We start from the raw sequence: 22,336 nt of genomic DNA on the forward strand, positions 1-22,336 counted from the left end.
CTTGTTTCACAGATGATTCCCCTGTACTAATCAAATCAAATAAACAGACTAGGATTAAGGCGACCTATTCTGTGAATTCCTAGTAATGGAATTACTTGAGCATTCCAACCGGAGGGCCACCGAAGTTGTTTGTGAATGGCCCCTGCCAGAGCCCATTCACTTGTACTAGGACCGACTTACCCCTGCAGCCACACCTAAGCCCTCAGACTCTCAGCTCAGGGTAGCATTCAGGGAGCATCTCAGACAGTGCTGGTAGTCAGTGAATCATACTTATTGTACTGAATGCTAAACCATGACTCAGAGTGAATCTATTAGCTGCCGAATAGCCCGGTGCTTACTTGTATAGAAGCTCACATAGTGAGTCACCCGGCGGTGCCCCCAAAATCATACTTTAGATTTCCACTTGGATGGTGATTCACACAATAATCACACTGTGACCTGACTTGACTGACACATGTCACTTCAAAATTCATTTCTGTGGCTTAGGAGCACGCTAGAAAATCCCTCCTGCTTAATGCAGTGCATGTCTAAGAACAGACCGGCCTCCTATGATGCCAAGGACAACCTATCCAGCTTACACACCAGAAAGAACCACGGTCTTCTTCTTCAAGGATGCAGGCACAAATTCCTAGAAATACCTTCCCCGTTCCTTACAATAGCTTGGTAAGAGAAGACACCACCACATAGCTGCTCAGCTGTTCCTGTGAGCAGCCCCTTTAAGCTGGCCTTCACATCCTCCTCACAGCCACTGACTGTGGCTTCTAAGAAATACAGACACGAATACAAGGGTAGAAACACACAGCGGAACTTTAAGAACTGACATTCGACATCACTAGCTAAGTTACTACATTCTAATAGGCAGGGTTTTCTCCATCACTCGCTTGTCCACAACAAAGGAAAGAATAAAAATCTCCTGTGTAATTTTTAAAGGCTTTCCCTAAAAGGTTTTCTCCTGGGAATGACCTTCAGACCAGCAGGAAAGAGATTTTTAAAATGCAAGAAAAGCTTGAAATGATTTTTAATATAAAACTGCTCCAAAGGATTCATAGAACATACAAGTAAATGCATCCCTGGTGGGGCCTTGATTCTGTGCTGGCTTGTCTTCTGCTTGTTCTGCAACCTTTGTGGTCATGTATTTATAATATCAAGTACCAGGACAACAAAGGCTGCTATTTCTTGGTGTTGAAGCTAACACATATGTCTATATTTATCCTTCTATATTCGCTCTAGCCTCTTGTTTGTGAAAGGAGTCACCAATCCTCAATGTTGTTTGTGAGAACTAAGATGAGTCAGAATCCTAATCTCCCTTCAGCCCCTCAGTAGCTGAGACCCTAAAGTCTCTGAACATGTCCTTGTTCGTAAAATGAAGAAGGTAGAGTAAGTAACTAGGTTATCATTACCATATTTTTATATGAGAAATATGGGTATGGGGTGAAGTTTTACTATCCTCCAAAAAGTTAAGATGTCTACTTTCTACAGTAAGTCTCCAAACTTTCTTAAATAAAAGACTAAGTACCAGACTGGAGAGATGGCTCAGTGGATAAGATCACTGCCTGCTCTTCTAAAAAGATCCTGAGTTCAATTCCCAGCAACCACATGGTGGCTTCCAACCACCAGTAATGAGATCTGGTGCCCTCTTCTGGCCTGCAGGCATGCATGCAGGTACAATACTGTATACATAATAAATAAATCTTTTAAAAAAAAAGACAAAAACCACAAAGAAAAATATTTTTAAAAAAGGCTAAGTAACTAATTTCAGTGACAATATTGGATGTTTTGTAAATACCATGATTTACTGTGTAAGTTCTAAATGTGTACTTGTTTAACAAAGTGAACTCTTTTTCTGTTTGTTGGAGGCAAGGTCTCATACAGCCTAGGGTGGGTTTGAACTTGCTATGTAGCTGAGAATGACCAGAACTTCTGATCTTCCTGCCTATATCTTCAATGAGCTGGGACTACCTACATGGATACCACTGGGTTTACTTGGTGCTGGGGTTGGAACACAGGGCTTTGTGCATTTAGGCAAGTGCTCTACCAACTGAGATATGGTTGGCCCCCATAAACCCTACTCTTTAAAATATTTATTTATTGCTATTGGACTTTTTTTGTATGTAGTATATGAGCTCAAGATATGGCCCATATGGATGGAGGTCAGAGGACACATTTACGCAGTCACCTCTCTCCTTTCTGCCTTACGTGTGTTCTTGGGTTTAAACTCAGGTCCTTGAACTTGTATAGTAAGTACCTTTACCTGCTCGAACATTTCACCAAACCCAACTCTTTTTTTTAAAGATTAAACTTCTTTTAAAATGCTAGTTGACATTTATATTCAAATATCTCATAATTATTCATAATGAAAGGGTCCATGTGATAGAGAAAAGAATTGTATTTAAATTTAGATGTTGAGAGAAAACATTTACTGCTTCCTGGTTTTGACAAGGAACTCCCATTTCAGTGTGTAAACATACTCTTTATAAAGTAAAAAATAAGCATCCTGTTCCTGGTCTTTATATTTCTCCTTTCCTTTCCTTTCCTCTCCTCTTTCTTTCTTTCTTTTTTTCTTTCTTCCTTTCTTTTTTTGTTGAATGACAATATGTAGCCCACTTGCTCTCAAAGCTTCTATTTCTCTTTTTTAGCCTCGGAGAGATGGGGCTAGTGATACAGACATACCCATATGTTCATATGTCTTTAGAGTCCTGCACTCCACTAAGCCAATGTCGCATCAATATAGTAACGGTATGAATAGCTTTTTTTAAAAAAATTCTTTTTCATTTTATGACTATGTATGTGGGTACACCACAACTGTGCCCAGGGCCTGCTGAGGTAAGCAGAGGGTACTAGATCCCCTAGAACTAGGGTTAGAGGTTGTTGGGAGCAGCCCGCACGGATTCTGGGAGATGAATTTAAGACCACTACATGAACTGCACATTCTCTTAACCTATGAATCATCTCTCCAGTTCTAGGAACAGTTTTTGCATAGCATGAGCCCGGAAATTGTACTGTATTAGTTCATCAGAGGTAGGCCACTCCCTCTTTTACAGATGACAAACTAAAGCACAGAGAGATGAAGTAACCTCTTTAAAGTCACACAGCTTGGCTGGGATTTGAGAGCACAGACAATAGACTGCAGGAAGAGCTCTTCATGTCGTAAACGATGCAGATCAACGCACAGAAGATAAACGGGACGAAACCGTATAAAAACTAGGTTTGGGGCAACTATAAGTAAAATCTGTAAATAGTGTGTATTAGAACTGTTCTGAAGCACTTAAAGGTAAGTGTCATTTTAGCAAATTGTCCTTGAGGAAGTCAGGCAGTTCAGTGAATGTGGACCTTTGCTTGGTAACAGAAGCAAATCAAAGTGAGCCTTTTGGGAGCCTAGTCACCAGCGCCTCTGAGGAAGGGTAGGGACTGACCACGCAGAGGTGGTGGTGAGAAGTGATTGACGCTGGAGCTCCTCACCGCCCACATTTCCGGAGTTATTTGCAGCCCCATAACCTAGTGGGTGAGGGGCTATCGCCAGCACCGAGAGCACTGACTGCTGTGGTGACTGGCCGCTAAGCCCAGCCGGATAGTGCTTGTGAAGTCGGAAAGCCAAGGACAGCGATAAGCCTTCACCAAAGTCTCTGGAAAGGAACAGAGATTTCCTTTCCCTCACTCTCCTTCAGGACAGAAACCCTGCACCGCCACCTATGCGCCCTGGCTCTGTTCACCGCCTGGGGGCGCAGAGGCAGAGATGCTCGCTCCGGAATCTCAGTTCGGGCCCCAAACATGCTTCACCCCGTGTCCACCAGCCGCTGGGCTGCGTGTCTGTGTCGCTAGCTCCTCTTGCCCAAGTTCCCATGGTTTCTTGCAGAATTCGGGAAGCTCCAAACCCATCCCAGCCCGAGAAAGCCACCTCTCTCAGCGCCCCACCTCCAGATCCGCGTGGGGTGGGTAGATCGCAGTGCCCGCACACCCCTCCCCAACACCCACCTCTCGTCGCCCACTCCCTGTGTGTGGAAATCCTGAAGCACAGTCAAACCTCTCCCCGAAGATCCACCCCGCCCCCGCGCTCCGCCTTTTCCGAGGCCTCTCCTCTACCTACTCCTCTGAAGCGGTGAATGAGGATAGCCACACGCACCCAGATCTCCGAAGGAGCTGTCTGCCAATTCAGTGCTCCCAAGGCCCAGGGCACCGGCGTACAAAGACCCAACTCCCCATTGCTCACCTCCTCGCAACCTCTCGGCTTCCCACCCGTACCTTCAGTCGCCGCAGCCTGGGCGTCCCGGTGGATTCCAACGTCGGGAACGCCCCTCCGAGTGTGGAGAATCTAGCGGCCCGGGCGGCTAAGGAAAAGCTCCCAGAGCCTGTCTCTTAAGCAACTGTTGTGTCTGCTCTGCAGCAAGGTGCATGCAGATCCCAGCTCTCGGGGTGCGGTCTGAGCGCCCACTTCGCACCCAGCTCTGCCTGCTCGCCTGGGTTGCGCTTCTTCGAAAGGGAGGTGGTGAGTTCCCGGAGTGCCACCTCCTTCCCACCTGCGCTCAAACTGCTCACCCCGGGCGCATCCTTCCCCCAACTCAGTGAGAGCGCTTGGGCTTTCCCAAAGTGCTTGGCATGGCCAATATGCACTTTAGACCTTAATAACATTCTCGTCCGGCACTGAGTCTCAGACCCAGGACCATCGGACAATAATTGTTCACGATGGTTCGAGCCCTCCTTCAGACATTGCCATAACTCTAACCCACAACCCACTTTTGACAACCATTGACTAACTCAGGGGGAGATGACTCGCTAGGGCTTCCACCACCGTGCAAGAAGGGAATGGCGCCCCAAGTCCCTCGAACGAGCCCACCCTCGGGTTTCCTTCCACTGCTGGGTCCAGGGCTTCCGGGGAGAGTCTGGGAAGGAGAGGACGCCGGATTCTTACCAAGCTAGGCTCCACAGGACTAGCTGGAGGGGAAGCTCTGGCCCTCTGGCCTCCGTTGACCGTGCGCATGCGTCCAGAGTGTGCCTTAGTTTTCTAACACTTGTGAGCGCAGTTGCTACTCGGCGGGTGCTGGCTCCCTGCCTCCCTGCCTCCCGCCCTTTCCTGCGTCTCCCAGTCTAAGCTGCTGAGCTTTCTTTCTTCCTCTTCTTCCCTCCTCTACGCCTCCACACAGGCTTTCCTAGGGCTGGGCATTCCCGGGCTCGCCTCCTACCGGCGGCGACGCGCAACACTCGGAGGCTGCCGGGACTTTTAGTCCCAAACGCGAGCTAGAGGATTCCCGCCCGCCCGACCTAGGTAGGCTCCTTTCTTCCAGTAGCACCGAAGAGTGGGTGCGGCACGGAGCGAGTTTTGAGGATTCCTTCAAAGCCCCTTCCCTTTATTCCTTGGCCTTAGCTTGCGCGGGCCTATCCAGACTGAGTGAATGAGTGCTGGGACCCCGTGAGTGAAGAGAGGCTGGGGGGGGGGGCAGCGCAGAGATGGGGTGGAGGAGTGTGAGAGGAGCCGATGCTCTGTACCCTGGGTCGCGCCAGTGACCTGCCCGCCTCTACAAGACAATTCCTGAAGAAGCCACTATCCCCGCAACCCCAAACATCTCAATCTCTCTCTCTCTCTCTCTCTCTCTCTCTCTCTCTCTCTCTCTCTCTCTCAGATAGTCACACCTGATCTGGGTCAGCCAGACTCGGATGGCCCCACCCGAAGACTGGAAATGGCAAGATATTGTGCAGGAAAACCTAAGCCTGGACTCCGGTCCCACGCAGTCCCTCGACAGCCGCCTTTCCCTCAGGACTCAGAAGTGGAGCGAGGGGAGCCCCGTGCGGCCGCGCCAACTGGAGCCTAGCTCTGTGGACTCCCGGCGCCAGGGTCGCCGCGGGTCGATGAGTAGTAAACCTTGGGGTGGGCCCCTGGGGCAATGCGCCTGAGGTAGGAGGGCTAAACTGTGGCAGCAAAGTGACCTGACACAAAAATAACGTCACGTCATTTCCTCCCTCTCCCGCAGAGGCAGAGAGGCAGAGGAGTGGGAGCGCCAACTCAGCTGCGGGCGGTGGCGACGTGCTGGGATGCTCTGGGAGGCTCAGAACTGCAACCGCAGTTGGAAAAGATCCTCGGAGGCTCTCGCTTCTAGGAAACGTAGAGCGGGAATGAATGGCTACGGAGAAAGAAGCTTCTAGAAGCTTCCGAGGATGTGGGAGTGTCCGGGAGCCCAGTGTGCCCAGCCTTGTGCCGACTGGGTTGGGTCAGTCGGGCTTAGAACGAGCGGGAAAGGCTGGGGCCGCGGGAGGCCGAGGATAGGTTTGGTGGAGTCCCCAATACTCACAGACTCCGGCGAACTCTTCCCAGTGCAGGCGTCCTCTTCTCTGGGCTCTGGGTTTAGATTTGCCAGTTTCAGACAACGGCCCCTCGGAGGTCGACCTGGAAGTGCCATTGAGGCCGCGAATAGGAGCAGGAGGCGGTGGGGCACTGGAGAGAGCTGGGCGGCTGGCCAGGCCGGAAGCTGCGGGGAGCAGTCCCAGCGCCTCGGGCCAGTCGAGGGAGGGGGTCGCCGCAGAAGATCCGAGAAGAACCGCGTGAAGCTGCAAGGCAGGCTAGAAAGGTGGTGGAGCAGCGTCCGGAAGGCTGGAGAGTCTGGGAGCTGAGCAGGACGGACGGCGGGAAGGGTGTGGGGGAACGAGAGAAACAAACCCAGCAAATCATTAGGGTCTTGTCACACACGTGAGACCTCTTGCTCCAGTATTTTGAGACTTTACTTTGGGAGTAAGAGAAGGTCGGTGAAAGCAAAAGGAAAAGAGCGAGGTTAGACTCTCCCTTCACTTCTTCTTTCCTAAAACGATGCAGTTAAAGGTTGTGGTCCCTGGACGAGCAGCTGTTGCCAATACCCAATACCCAGCTGCTCCACAAAAATGCAAAATTTCTGTCCCTAACCCCGCCTCGGTCATCAGAACCTACTCGTTAACATCCCCGTGGGATCTGTATGCATGTTCAACATGGCGTGCCTGTGTAAGGTTTGTGTTCACATCTATTCATTTTTGCACTTCTTCCTTTCTCGCCCTGTCATTATCCGACAAACCACTACGCATTTGAGGTAGTGACTAGGCACTCACTTGATTACCACGTCCTTCTGGGGTAGCTTTTAAGTGAGACGTGAATGGAAGATGCTGGTGGCTGATGAATGCCAGACCCACATTGGGCTGCTGGGAGAAGGGGCTGGCCCACTTGACCTTAGCATTCATTGGAGTGGAGGAGACCAGGGTTTTATAAGCCTTCCTACTGCAGAACTCTTTTCTGAACTCCATCTTCAGGCTTGCATCTTTAAGTCTTTCTTAGCTACTTAAGTCCTAACATTTAGTGTAGTTACAAACCAGAACCTAACTCTGCCAATGCAAACACTTCCCTCAAGCAAAACACAAAGACATTTCAATCTGTCTGTGAAAAAAAAAAAAGAGTAGTGTTGCCAAGAAAAATGAAAGTAGAGTCGGGAGCAACGAATAAAAGTTACAGTGTGTTGAGGCTCCGGTGGGGAGAGCACCAGGGACAGCTGGGCTCAGGTCCCAGGGGCCAGGCGCAGGCGCTCTCCAGGGTCCTGAAGGCGGGAGCGGCCGCGGGCACTCCCGGCCCTGGCTTGGTTCCCGGAGTGGTAGTCACCCAGCCAGCCTGTTTTCTTTTGTCGGTGGAAGCCCTGTGGGAAGGGATTGTCGGGGGATGTGGGGTGGAGGGAGGGAAACCTAGCAACCCATTCTCATTCATGAGGCCTTTTCTGGGAAGCCGCCCAGCCACGTCTGATTTGTCTCTGTTGTTTGTATGCGCAGGGGAGAATTGATCTGGGTTTACATTTCCGCATAAGTACACTCAGTGAGTGTTGCTTTCCTTCACTACCATTTCTTGGGGGAATGGGGTCAGACTTGCCACCCAATCCAGAGACCGAGGATCGCCTTGCCTTGAGAGGGGGCAGTGAACGTATCCCTGACTCTGTCTCTCTCTCTCTCTCTCTCTCTCTCTCTCTCTCTCTCTCTCTCTCTGTGTGTGTTGGTGGCAGTGGGTTGTTCAACGCATGCCAACACACTTAGATGCCCTAAGAGGCCGGACCTGGGCAGTTCTTATGGGCGCAGCTACCTGGACCATGGACCTGGGTCGCACCTGCTCCTGGTTCCTGCGTCCCAGGGCAGTCCCAGACCCTTCGCCAACCTGTGCAGGACGCCAGCAGTTGGCTGGAGCTAGAAAGTTAAAACGGGATTGGCTTCTTCCCAGCGACCTACATCTGGACGGTGCCCAGCCTCAACCATTGCTATTCGTCCACGCCCTCGCACGGGGAAAGTTAGAATGCAGTCAAAACGCTGCCGGCGCTTGGCACACTTCCGAGACTGTTTGGACTGCCTCCAAGGGGCCTGAAAAAGCTTAGCGCCTTTTGTAGACCCCAGCGTTTGGTGTCATAGTGTTTGTGAAAATTCGACCCTCTCTTATCCTCCCCCTATTCCCAGCCGGTCTTCTCCAGTCTCTCAAGCTCCTTTCCTGGGTATGCTTCATTAGGCATTTTGCTCTGGTCTTCTGCTTCAACACAGAGACTCTTTTGAAGGAGCTGTGGAAGTGTTCAGGCAGAATAAGAGTCCTAAAAGATCCCAGAGAAACAAAGTTTGCTCTCGTTTGCTCATCTGGAGACACCATTTGGGTTCCTTAGACAATTCTGCTCTTAAACCTCCTGCTCTGGAAGCCTGGGTGGGACCCCGAGTGTAAGAACAGTGGGTGTGAATGGTAGTGATCTCTAGGCCCCAACAGCATGGACAGAGAGGGCCACAGAGTATTGATGCAATCACAAAATTCGGTCTGAAGAAAGCTATCTCAGAAGAGACCTTCAGCAGTCTGCCTGACCCCCCCCCCCAGCCCAGCCACCGCCTGGATGCTGGAAATTGAACACAGGTATACTACACGCTACCACAAGCCTTACCTCCAGTCCCCTGGTTTCAGTGTTTTAAACTCACTTTTTAAATAGCTCTTCATATTCACAGATCGCCTTGTGCTACCAGCTGGCGTGACCCTTCCCAGTTTATATCTTGAAATTTGGACCCTGAGCACCTCAGGACCTTGCTTGGAAGCAGAGTCATTGCAAGTATTATTAGTCAAGGTGAGGTCATGCCGGAGTTGGATGGCTGTATTCTGCTGAGTGGTCTCTTTATAAAAAGGGAGGATGTGAACCTACCCTTGCACGTAGGGAGAACGCTGTCTAGGCATGGAGACAGAGATCAAAGTGATGTGTCTACAACCCAAGCAATGCCAGAGACTCTTAGCAAAATGCTAGAGCTCAGATGAGGCCTAGGACAGATTCTCCCTCAGAAGGAATTTGACCTCCAGATTGCAAAACAGAAACCCTGGCTGAGTTTCCAGCCTGCTTGTCCTGTCCTGCAGATTGGGATCAGTTCTTATTTGAATTTGCAAGCTGTTGTCTTGTTTCAGACTTTAGGCTTGTCAGTGTTCTCAACTTCCTGAAGCTTAAATCTTTCCAACACACACACACACACACACACCCCTCACGTATATTCACATGTAATAGAAGTCAGTAAGAATCTTCTCTCTTGTGCCTATTGCTGTCTTGATAGTGCCCAAAACAGTGCTTGCCCCCCAGTAAAGGGTTTAATATATAATCAGTGAACAGATGAACTGCAAATAAATTAAAAATCCTCCTCAGCCAGATAGGGCACAGGATTCCTAAATATGCTATCACATGGATGAATCTTGAACATTTTATGCTAAGTGAAAGAAGCCAGATACAGGAAGACAAATATTACAAGAATCCGTTCATAGGAGGTACCAAGAACAGGCAAATTTAGAGACAGAAAGTAGAGCAGAGGTTGCTAGGGGCTGAAGAGGAGGGAGAGTGAAGTTATTGTTTGTTTGGAAAGAAAAAGTTCTAGAAGTAGATAATGGTAATAGGCGTAAAACATGATAAATGAAGCTAACGCCATGGACTCATTTAGCTAAAATGGCTAATCCTGCAAATGGTGTGTTGCTTCTATTTCACTGCAATGAACGGAATCACTTCTAGACTGCAAGGGGGTGGAGAGCGAGAGCTCAATGGCAGAGCATTGGCCAGGATGCACCAAGCCTGAGTCCAAACAAGCAAGGCAACATACAAACTCTTCCAGGCATGAGCTTCCAGTCCACCAGGGACAAAGGGAGGGCGCAGCAGGTTGACGCTCATTCTGTCACTGAGCTTTCACTCTCCCGGGTTCTCTCACTTTGGTGTACGCTGTCACTACTCAGAGTGTTTGTAAGATACACACTGCCTAGTATAATTCTCCTCTGAGTATTTGCTGAAAGGTAGATTATACATAGTCAAGTAGAAAGAAATACCTGAAGCAGGGCATGGGTAGAAAGGGTAGAAGGGTGTTTCATGTTACTACACTTTTCTCTGCATTTTTTTTAAATGATAAGATACGATGGTTAGAATAAGAATAGTCCCCATAGGGTCATATATTCCAATGTTTATGGAGTGGCACTATTTAAAAAGATTAAGAGGTATGGCTCTGTTGGAGGAAGTATGTCACTGGGGGTGGCCTCTGAGCTTTTAAAAGCCCAAGCCAGGCCCAGTGTCTCTCTTTTCCTGCTGCTTGTGGATCCAAATGTAGAACTCTCAGTTCCTGCCTCTGTGCCTCCGTGCTTCCGCCATGATGATAATAACCTAACTGCTGAAACTGTAAGGCAGTCCCAACTAAAATCTTTCCTTTATAAGAGTTGCCGTCGTCATGGTGTCTCTTCATAGCAACAGAATGAATGCAAGGTCTCCATACATAGCCTAGGTTAACCTCATCCTTACAACCCTGCAGCCTCAGCCCTCCAAACGCTAATACTACACACACACACACACACACACACACACACACACACAGACACACATACACACACATGCCCTCCTTTAGTTATTCTTTCAACACTATTTATTATATGTCTTCTATATTTTTTTCCTGAAGGGCTTGGAATTCGACATGAGGAAGAAAGGATGTGGGCATCCTTCTTGAAGGTTTGGTGAGTTAGAGGATACGAGGAATTATGTAGAATAAACCTGGTAAGTGGATTGTTTAGAAGATGTTAGATTTATTAAAAAGCAATAGGAAGTTGCTAAAATGTTGAAAGGAGGCAAATGGCAGAATCAAATTGTGTTGTATTGAGTATTTGTTAATTGAACTTAGAGGTGTTATGATATGATATGGAGTTGATAATTGTTAGCCAGAATGCTAAGCAGATAAAGTTCCATTATGCTAAGAAATGTTTGACATTTCTTCTGTTTGTGTACATATATTGAGTGCCTTCCTCAGTTGCTTCTCTACTTTACTTTTGAGACAGTCTCTCACTGAATCTGGAGCTATTCAATTAATCAATTGACTAGATTGAATGGTCAGTGAGTCGTAGAGATTCTCCTGTCTCCACTTCCCCAATGCTGGGATTACAGGAGTGGTCCAAGAGGACCTAGTGTGTCTTTCCTTTACATAGGAGCTGGAAATGAGTGCTCAGGGCCTCATGTTTGGAGAGTAAGCATTTCACTAATTGAGTTGTTTTACCAGCCTGAATAATACATACACACATGCACACACACACACAAACACACACACACACACACACACACACACACATGAAGGGGCAAGGAAAAGGGAAAGGCCAACAGTGAAACTTCTTACTTAGAATCAGCACATTTGAGCCATCCCACCCCGGAGCCCAGATTGGCATCACTAATTGACTTCTGCCTCAGCATCAGGTGGACTTGAATTATAGGCACGAATCCTTTAGTAGAATAGTTTTAAAGCATTGTATTTTATCTCTTCTTCAATGTCAGCATATCAGAGACTGGGATAAACGCTGTCCCAGTTGTACAGCCAAGCCTCCTAGGTAAGAGGTTTAGCACAATGGGTATTCAGAAAAGGCCTGATGCCAAAGGGAGCACCTGCTGCATCTCCCAATTTCATGCTGGTAGATCCAGAAAATCAGCAAACAAGATGGCAAGAACAAGGGGAGACCCTGTGTGTTCCAAGTGGGCAATTTGCAGGAGGGCTCTGCAGGGCTGTCAGGGCTTTGTAGCTTTTTCCAGCTGTGTCTAATGAAGTGAGCTCTCTGAGGCCTTACTTTGCCATGCCGAGGCCTGTTATTCTCTGCTTTTCTTCATTTTCTGGCCTGGCTGCTGAAAAAATTGTAAGCAGTCATTGATTTCTTTGAGTGACTGAATTAGACCGCTTTGCTTAGCATTTTAAAGGGTTCTTTTTCTTGGGGAAGTTGGAGCTTGACAGTGTTTTTGAAATGATACATTTTGGGAGCTATTCAGGATTCATAACTAACATCAACTTTTTTTTAGGGCACATGAGTGTTTGAAAGAAGATTTTTTTAAAAAACAGTTTTAATTTGAAGAAGTCAAGAAATAAAACTGCATATTATGGTGGGGATGAAGCAGAGAAACAATTTTTTGTCTACTAATATATTGATCAAAGAGCATTGATTTGATTCTTACTACGTGCCTAGTAAGCGTGAGAGCCACGTGTAGGAGATAATGAAGTCAGCTGCTTCTGGAAAGAAACTGTCTACAAACCAAGCATATTGGCTTCCAGAGGCTCCCAGGACCTCATGGACCCTGGACACACAGATGCAGGTTCTCTGAGAACATCTGAAGACTCTGCGTCTTTAAACTTGATCAGATTCTGTCTCCTCAAGGCTGGGGATTTAATCCAGGGCCAGGGGCATGCTAGGCAAGCATTTTGCAAGTGAGCCACTCCCCAACTCCAACATTTTGACATACTTATCTCATTTGATCCTTTTTCAAAGCAACATATTAAAATGTATATGTGGGTGTTTGTGTTATTTTTTTTAAGTTAATTTTTTTAACCCACCCACACGTTCTTTGCCAAACAGAGGGTTGACAAGGAAGACGTGAATTTTTCTTTTAGTTACAATTATAAAACTTATAAACAACAGAATCAAAATACAAGAAACCAAACATTCAAGCCAGGATTTGGTGTGATATGAGAAAAATAGTTTAAATTTTTAAAATTGTTTGCCTTATTTTTTTGTAGATGGTAAAACCAAGGCTCAGAGAATGAAACCCAACCTAGACCTGATTTAAAAAAAACCCAGTCCTTGCACTTCCAAAGACATGATTTTCTCTTTTTTTTTGCCCCCCCCTTCAAAGACATGATTTTCTATGTAGTCTTACTTCTTTTTTTTTAGTTTGTATTAAAAGGATGCTTATTACACAACTTTTTAGGTGCTTAATAAAAACGAGTTGTCAAGTAGTCAAACTTCAGTGAGTGACAATCAAGCTTTGGGTTTTACTAGCTGGGACTCACACAACACTCAACTTCTCTGAGTAGTCACCATTTGGTGTTCTTTTTCCCCTTGCCTTAGAAAAAAGATGGGAGCCATTGTTGCACTAGTATGACATGCAGAACCGGTGCCAAGAAGCAGCGACTCAGGTTGGATCTTAACTGAGGGAGAAAGAATTTCAAAATGCGGTGAGGTCTCTGCTCCACCCCCAATTTCCTAACATCCCAAAACATTTACTTTTAATTCCCGTTGTGATTGCATTTCTGATGGATGAGCCAGGCAGAGCTGTAACTTGGCCTTTGACCAAGGCTGCTTAGAAAATGAGGACCTAGGAAAGTAGATAGGGGCTACAGAATCACCAACGGAATTTCTCTGTAATCAACAGAAGAAATCAGTGATAGACATTATCCATAAAGTGCAAAGACCATGACGATATATCAAATAGTTAAGAAAAGGGTGACTAATGAAATAAGGCATTACTGCCAGGCGGTGGTGGCGCACGCCTTTAATCCCAGCACTCAGGAGGCAGAGGCAGGCAGATCTTTGTGAGTTCGAGACCAGCCTGGTCTACAAGAGCTAGTTCCAGGACAGGCTCCAAAACCACAGAGAAGGGCTGAAAAGAGCTCCGAACTCCAAGTTGCTGTTCATGAATGTGTGTTCCTGGGTGTTCATATATCCTGCTGGATCGACCCAACCTTTCGTAAGAGAACAGAAAAGCTTACAGAAAACCCACATAACCCATCCATGTCCTATACGCAGTGGGTGGTCTATGGTCCTAGACCCCTTTTGGAAGGACCCACCCACACATTCTTTGCCCAATACAGGGTAGACAAGGAAGACGTGAATTTTTCTTTCAATTACGATTATAAAACTTATGAACAACAGAATCAAAATACAAGAAACCAAACATCCAAGCCAGAACTTGGTGTGATATGAACAAAACAATCTTAAGGTTTTCAAAATGTATGGAATGGGCAGGAATAATTGACCTGAATCTAGAAACCACCTGCCCTGGACCAGTTTTTCCCTCCTGGGGATCTGATATGAGAACTTGGGGATGGAGCAGTTGAAGCCTGGTGTCAGGTTGTCTTTTGAGACCTTCCACATGTTCAAGAACTCAGGCCCAGAGACGTCAGCCTCTTGTGTCCTGCTTGATTATTTTTATCTCCTAGTCATATGAACTCTTTTTTTTTTTGGTCTTTTTTTGAGACAAGGTCTCACTGATCTGAAACTTGCTGTATAGACCACCTACCTCTCCCTCCCAAGTGTCAGGATTGAAGGTATGCACCACCATGCCTTGCACCACCATGCTTTGCCATTCATATGCATTTTAAACAGGTAGTTAAGAAATATTTCCAGATTATATACCTATGGTTTTAGTTCATTTGCAGTTTTATTTTGAATCAATATCCTTAGATTGATCTGTCACTTGAAAACGAAACCTGGAAATTTTTATTGTTGAAAATTCAAAATCATGTGAGAAAAATATATCCTGTGGAAAAGCATTGTTTTCTATATAAGAATGCAAAATTAAAAAATAATACTGTCTATGATTTGAGTTCCATTGTGTATAAGATTTGAAGACATATTTGCTAACCTTAAAAATTCCTTTTCAGTCATTTTAATAAAGTTGCTATAAAAATCATCCTGTAGCTAGAATATGACATGTATCTGGCATTCCAGCACTTGAGAAATAGAGGCAGGAGGTCAGGAGTTCAAGGCTCTTTTCTATGACATAGGGAATCTGAGGCCAACCTGAACTATTAGAGAGCCAAATTCACTACTTCCCCAAAATAAACTATCATGTGAAAGTTTTGAAAACAAATTCTTGAGTGGCTTAAGTTTGATCTGAATTATATTTATTCACAGAATGAAAGAAAATGGCTTCTCTGTTACTATATAAGATTTATTCATGAAATTCCCACTACAATTTTATCTACACCACACTGCTCAGTTTTCTGTGTGATACTGTACAGAAACACACTGTACACATATAAACAGAAATACTGTGCAGTGTTTGTACTGATTTTATTGTAAGATCGACCCTAAAGACCTCTAAACAAGTACTCTCCCACTGAACTGTATTTCCAGGCTTTTGTTTAGATTCATGGTTTTATGATTGCTGTCTGTTACAGTGAGGAAGGCATGGTAAGCCTCCCCTGGCTGGGACAGCAAGGACAGGAGGTTGCTTGCTTATATTGAGTGGGTCAGGACACAGAGAAAAGAGCATGCTGGCACTCACCTGGATTTTTTTCTTTTCCTTTTCCTTTTTAAAATGTGTGTGTGTGTGTGTGTGTGTGTGTGTGTGTGTGTGTGTTTGGCAACTCAGCCACAGGTTGGTATCACTTACAATCGGTTAGACCTTTTTGGAAATGCCCTCAGGCAGACACAAAGGTCTGCCTCCGTGGTGATCCTAAGTCCAGTCCAACTGATGGTGAAGATTAGCCATCCTACTTTCCCAATCAGAACTTCAAATATGATTTATAGATGCTCAGATTATGGTTTCATTGGAGGGTGTGGTACATGTTTGTGTTGTATTATTAATGTTTACTGGTACCTTGGGCTTTTCCACATTCCCAGACTGTTCTGCAGTTAGATTGACCATGGGCTTAACTCTGATCATGGAATACACTTAGTGAAGCCATGGGACCCACCTTCCTGTGATATCTTAGGTCTTGATTGTTACTGTAGCCTCCCTGGCAGGCACAGATGGGTTGCCTGAGTTGGGTTACCGTTTACTACATTTCTGCTGCTAACACAAAGTACTATGGGCTAGATTTCACAAGGAAGTTTATTTGGCTCAAGATCTCAGTGACTAGTAAATTCAAGGACATCTGCTGGGCTGGGCTGTATCATGATAAATGTGGAAAGTTAGCAAGAGAGGGTGGACGAGAGCCACAGGTGCTACTGTAACAAACCTCTCCTGGGACAATTAACTTATTCCTGGGACAAAGACGTTAATTGTGATGGCTACACCTTTATGACCAATCACTTCCTGTTAAGCCCTGTGTCCCAACAGTATCACCTAGGGATCAAACCTCTAACGTGTGGTTTGGGGAACACACCCAAACCACAGCAGCAAGCTACCTTGAAGATCTAACATCTGGCACCTGCTGTTTGCCGGTAAAGAGGAAGTCTCTTTGGGGCTCATGACAAAATCATTCACTAAACTCTATGAACATTTTATGAGGCATTGAGAAGGTGGTCATTTGCCATTCTCCTTTAAGAGGATCACCTTTTTCATTTATCACTGCAAAGACATTGACTATTAGACTATATCGGTGCAAAGATATTGACTATTAGATTACTAGACTATTATTAGACTATATCAGTGCAAAGGCGTTGACTGTTAGATACCTCATCAACTTAAAGCATTGTCCAGATAGCTGTGGAGCAAAAGTCTCAGAGATATAACCAAGACTTTCTTGTGACGAGCTAAAGTATTATTTGGCTTTATTTTTGTTTAATTTGTTTTATCCTTAAAACTCTGTTTTCTATTTTGTTCTTCCTTAAAATAGTAAATTTTGTGTAACTATGAGGTGCAGTATGACGTTTTTATGTATGAACACATGTTAAATGATTAAATCGCCAGGTTTATTAACATGCTTCATCTCACCTACTTGTGATTTTGGGGGGGGATAGAGGATGTTTAAAACTCTCTAGTGTCCTTGAAATAAATAATTTAGGATTTTTAACTGTAGTCACCATGCTCTGTAACAAAACTCAAACTCCTGGGTCTACAGCCTGTTGGGTATACATCCACGTTTGCCTCAACTGGAAGGATTTCACACTAAGTCCCGGACTGCTTGAACCCACACAGGACAAATATGGCAGACAGAATTCAGAGAAAACTCATGAATGCCAGAAGAGCTAAGTTAATCGCTGTGAAGTTATTTTCAGAGAACTTTGAGAAAGAAAAGGCACAGCTTTGGGCTCAGTTAATTTGTCACTTGTCCAGAAGAAGGATGGAGTAACAATGCCTTCAGAACACATTGATGGGGAGTTCCTGGATGCCACCTGGATGATCACTTTCTGACTAAGGCATTTTTCCTGTCTTACTTCCTTCATATTTTCTTTCCACAAAGCACTGAGTTTTAGCAGCTGCTCTTGGAGTGCTTGAAATTCATTTTTCTGCGCTCACTGCTTGAATTTTTTTTAAAGATTTATTTATTTATTATGTATACAACATTTTGCCTCCATATATGTCCCCACACCAAAGGAGGGCGCCAGATCTCATTACAGATGGTTGTGAGCCACCATGTGGTTGCTGGGAATTGAACTCAGGACCTCTGGAAGAGCAGCCAATGCTCTTAACCACTGAGCCATCTCTCCAGCCTCCTCACTGCTTGAAATTTTAACACTCAGCTCAAGCAATCACACAGGGCTGGAAGAAGAGAGCATTTTGGACCACAGTTCTGGAAAGGTATTTGCATTGGGATGAAGTAAAAATTATGCTGAAGAAATAGCTCTCTTGTCTCATCCCTGGCCATATTTATTACCAGGCCAGAATACACACACATCTGAGTCTATATTCAGGTAGTGAGGTCTCACCAGACTGGCTGCAATGATGTCTGTCCTTCTCATGTCGCCTGCCTTAAAAGACTGCTGACCCAGGATGTATCTGGCCTTCCATTTCTACTCCTTGTCATGAAAGGAAGTAAAAACCCTAGCGAACAAAGGCATAGGAGAGTTTTTGTCCATACACCATGTGAGGGAGTACTTATTTTGTGGTAAAATAGTGCCATGTTAGAAAACTTATAATCAATTCATGGTTCAGAAAGATTCATTGAGAATTCTGTATTCCAAAGCACAAGATCTCAGTTTACCATTCCTCTTTTGAGACAGGGTCTTGAATTTGTTATGTAGCCAAGGGAGGTCTTGAATTATCGCTTGCACCTTTTCCAGTGCTGGCTTTACAGTTAGTTAGCATTTTCCTCTGAGGCTCTAAGGTCTTGGCAGTTGGCCAGGCATGGTACCCCACACCTTTGATTACAGTACTTGGGAAGCAGAAGCAGTCAAATTTCTGTGAGTTCAAGGCCAGCCTTGTCTACACAGTGAGTATCAGTACAACAAGGACTACACAGTAAGACCCTGTTTAAAGAGAAAGAGGAAGAGAAGAAGGAAGATAAAAGGACAGGATGCTGGGAATTCTAAAGGAAGCCTCATCAAGATTCTGGAAGAAAAAACTCAGAAGTCTTAGGAAATACCTGAAATTTACCAGACGTACAAAGGCCCTCCCTCCTTAAGGATATATAAACATCAAGGGCTGCAAAGGAGATGCTCAGACCAGCTAAGCTACCCAAGGGAGATAACCTCCAACCTGTTCAGCTGCCTGCAAGTCCTGCAGTAAACTGGAGGGGGTTCAGATTTCACGAGTTGTCACTCATGCTGGAGTGGGCTTCTGGTGATGCTGCTGTGTTTGAGTTGTTCCTGCTCCTGTACGGAACCCCTCCACATGTGAGGAGGACATCAGTTGCTGTCTACTTCATTCCCTTGAGACAGGGACTATCACAGAACAAGCAGCTCATCTATTTCAGACAGGCTGGCTGCCCAGTGAGTTCCTAGAATCTGTCCATCTCTACCACAGAATGATGAGATTACATGGAACCACATTCAGCTTTTATGTGTATGCTAGGAATTCAAATGCAAGGCTTCACATCCGGCACTTTTACCGACTGACCCATCTTCCCAGTCTGCAGTCTACTTTCTAAATTGCTTTTGGCAACTATCACTTTAGCACTGAAATCAGTCAGAAAACCCAGATTCATGTCACCGCTCATCTGACTTCTGATTTCCCATATGTAACCAACAGTATTTCCAAACTTGTTTTTTTAAACTTCTAAATCTGGTCTGACAGGCTCAATCTACTGACTTAATGAAGTTGGGCAAGGATCCAAATGGAAGGAACAACCAGAAAAGCCACGATAATAAATGTAAGCAATTAGCATGTCGATAACATCAGTCTAACCTGTCTGCCAGATTTTCTTAAACCTTTTGTTCTGAAATCGGTATAAATGTGCGGGAAATTGCAATGTGCATTCAATTTAGCTCTAAGAAGATTGCATAACTTCAGTTCAATATGAAAACCAGGAGATCAACATCAGCACAATTCATAGTGGCTACTCAGATTTCCCATGTATCACATGCACTTGTGTGTTTAGGAATGTGTACACGTAGCTATGTGAGATTTTATCACATGCTAGATTTGTGGACCAGTCAGGAAAATCAAGATGTATCACTGCAAGGCTCCTACTAAGTCATTCTCCACTTTATCGAGCTATACCCGTCACTTTGCTTTCATCTCTAATCTTGAGCAACAATTAATCTGTTCTCCATCTTTATTATTTTAGTCCAAGGATTGTATCTAAGTGGAACCATCCAGTATGATCTTTGGGAATTAGCTTCTTATCCTTCAGCATTGCCTTGAGATCTGTAACGCTTGTAGCAAACTCTGTTTCCTGATCTCACCCCCTACTGACAGCCTCATGCACTCCCACCCCAGAGAAACACTTCCACTACCAACCATATTTTTCCAGATGAAACCAGTGTTCTGGGCACTGGCTCCCCACCTCACTTGGCCCTATTGCAAAGATGTAAATTTTGTTGCAGATGCCTGAGCCTTTGTGCTTCAAGGTGTAGACCTTTCAGCCCTTGCTGTAGCTGTTACCCATAGGGAAGAACAGTGATTACTCAACAGAGCTGGGGGAGTAGTACCAAAGTAACAAAAGATGGAGTCACAGTTGCAAAGGCAATTGATTTAAACGCTAGACACAAAAATACTGGCCTTAAATTCGCTCAAGGTGTTGCCAATAACACAAATGAAGAAGCAGGCACTACTGTTGCTACTGTTTTGGTCTGTTCTGTTGCCGAGGAGGAGGCTGAGAAGATCAGCAAAGGTGCTAGCTAGTCCAGTGGAGAGCAGAAGAGGTGTGGTATTGGCTATTGACGCTGTCATTTCTGAACTTAAAAAAAATAGTCTGAACCTGTGACAATTTTTGAGGAAACTGTTCAAGTTGTGATGATTTCTGCTAATGGAGACAAAGATATTGGAAGCATCATTTCTAATGTTGGAAGAATGGGCGTCATCACAGGAAAGTATAAAAAAATCTGAATGATGAATTAGAAATTATTGAAGGAATGAAGCTTGGTAAAGGATGTATTTCTCAATATTTTATTAATACATTGAGAGGTAAAAGTGTGAATTCCAAGATGCCCGTGTTCTGTTGAAAGAAAAGAAATGTCCTAGTGTCCAGTTCATTGAACTTGAAATGGTGAGTGCTCATCAGAAGCCTTTGGTCATAACTGTTAAAGATGCTGCTGCAGAAGCTCTAACTCTAAGCACAGTGGCTTTGAACAGGCTAAAAATTGGTCGTTAGGTTGTAGCAGCCAAAGCTCCTGGGGTTGGGGACAATAGGAAGAACCTGCTTGAAGATACGGCTGCTATTACTGGTGGTGCTGTATTTGAAGAAAAGGGATTGAGGCTTAATCTTAACAATGTTCAAAATCAGGTCTGACAAAAGTTGGAGAGGTTGTCACCAAAGACGATGCCATACTTTTGAGTGCAAAGGTGACAAAGCTGCAGTTGAAAATTGTATTCAAGAAATCAAGAAGCCGGCACAGCTGGTGACTATGGAGAGGAAAAGCTAAGGGAGTGACTGGCTAAACTTCCAGGTTGGAGGGCCACGCGATGCTGAGGGGAATGAGAGGGAAGACGAGTTACAGATGTTCTCAATGCTACAGGAGCAGCTGTTGCAGACGGCTTTGTTCTAGGAATGGATTGCCCTCTGTTTTGGTGCATTCCAGCCTTGGATTCATTAAAGGATGATAATAAAGATCAGGAAATAGGTATAGGAATTATTCGAGGACCATTCAAAATTCCTGCAGTGACTATTGCTGGAGGATTTTGAGTTTGAGGCCAGTTTTAGCTACTTAGTGAAACCCTATCTGAAAACACCAAAAATGACCAGTTAGCCGAATAAACCTTGTGCTTAGTTGTTGATGATGGGAGGAGTGGCAGAAATCCATAATGCTTACATACATCAAAAAGGTAAAATTATTTCTATAAAAAAGACTCACAATAAACTTTTTTCCCTTATTGTTTACCCTGTCTTCTGCTTGGGTCAACATCAGAGGAAAGATTTGGAGAATTAAGTGCAGAGTCTGCAACATAGTGATCCATATATAAGCCACGACTGAGAGACAGTGGCTGAGGGACAGCTGGGTTTTCCAGTGTTAACTAATGTATATGGACAGGTTTTCTGTGGTCTGGTTTTGCAACATTTATTCCTGAGCTTTGCCAGTTATTTCTTAAACATTGGCACACGCCCATTCCGCTCCATACCAGTAACCTTTAAGAGACACGTCTATAAATAGTTAAGAGGATTTGCAGTCTTACACTGTAAGGTCTGCAAAGAAGCGTACAACACTGAACAGGAGAACTGTCACTATGGGAGCAATGCAGAAACTCGCACTTAGGAAACTCACTTTCGGAAGCTATACATTTTCAGGACAGCACCTCTTAGTTCTTTAATCTTCATGTCCCTGTAGAAATTTATCATTATTCTGTAGCAATGGTTTTAGAAAGAAGTCTGTATTTTTCTTTCACAAATATCTGGCATATAGTATTTATATCAAAGAAAAATATTCAAGAGTTAAAAGCAATAGTGAAAGAAACTAAGGATAGGTTTTCTGCTTTTAAAACAATTATCTCCTAAAAGCAAACAAGCAGCCAAAGCTGTGGGGAGTTAGCTCAGGGGCTGAGCTCCCGCTTAGCAGGTGGGAGGCCAAGGTTCCCCTCTCAAGAACAAAAGCACAAAAGTAAACAAACCATTAAACAAAACAAAAACGCAACTCAAAAAGCAAGGGCAAAAGGAAGCTGTTTAGGATGTAGGAAGCTGTTTAGGATGTAGAAATCTGGACACCAGGTAATTTCCAAGTTTTTAGGTTTCCTGTAGATTGTTTCAAAAATATTCCTGGCGCCGGGCAGTGGTGGCGCACGTCTTTAATCCCAGCACTCGGGAGGCAGAGGCAGGCAGATCTCTGGGAGTTCTAGGCCAGCCTGGTCTACAAGAGCTAGTG

The 22,336-nt window shown here is 45.0% G+C and overlaps 1 protein-coding gene and 1 pseudogene across 3 annotated transcripts in view; one reads left to right on the forward strand and one right to left on the reverse strand.

Moving 5' to 3' along the window:
- Positions 1 to 22,336, reverse strand: part of Rgs20 (regulator of G protein signaling 20) — a 61,450-nt gene that overhangs the window by 38,750 nt on the left and 364 nt on the right. Inside the window, exons 2-3 of one of the 3 annotated variants that reach the window (XM_050165549.1) lie at positions 18,906 to 18,923; positions 6,282 to 6,610 (exon numbers count right to left, since the gene is read on the reverse strand). In XM_050165549.1, the coding sequence (XP_050021506.1) occupies positions 6,282 to 6,610; positions 18,906 to 18,923 (347 nt within the window). Of the gene's footprint in view, positions 1 to 4,906; positions 5,456 to 6,281; positions 6,611 to 18,905; positions 18,924 to 22,336 lie in introns of those variants that run through there. The other 2 variants (XM_050165540.1, XM_050165527.1) reach the window with 2 other exon arrangements.
- LOC126515682 (60 kDa heat shock protein, mitochondrial-like) lies at positions 19,744 to 21,213 on the forward strand (annotated as a pseudogene).

The sequence above is a fragment of the Alexandromys fortis genome, unplaced genomic scaffold, assembly GCF_014885135.2.
Source record: "Alexandromys fortis isolate MF-2015 unplaced genomic scaffold, M_Fortis_MF-2015_v1.1 scaffold_18, whole genome shotgun sequence".
Lineage (NCBI taxonomy): Eukaryota > Metazoa > Chordata > Mammalia > Rodentia > Cricetidae > Alexandromys > Alexandromys fortis.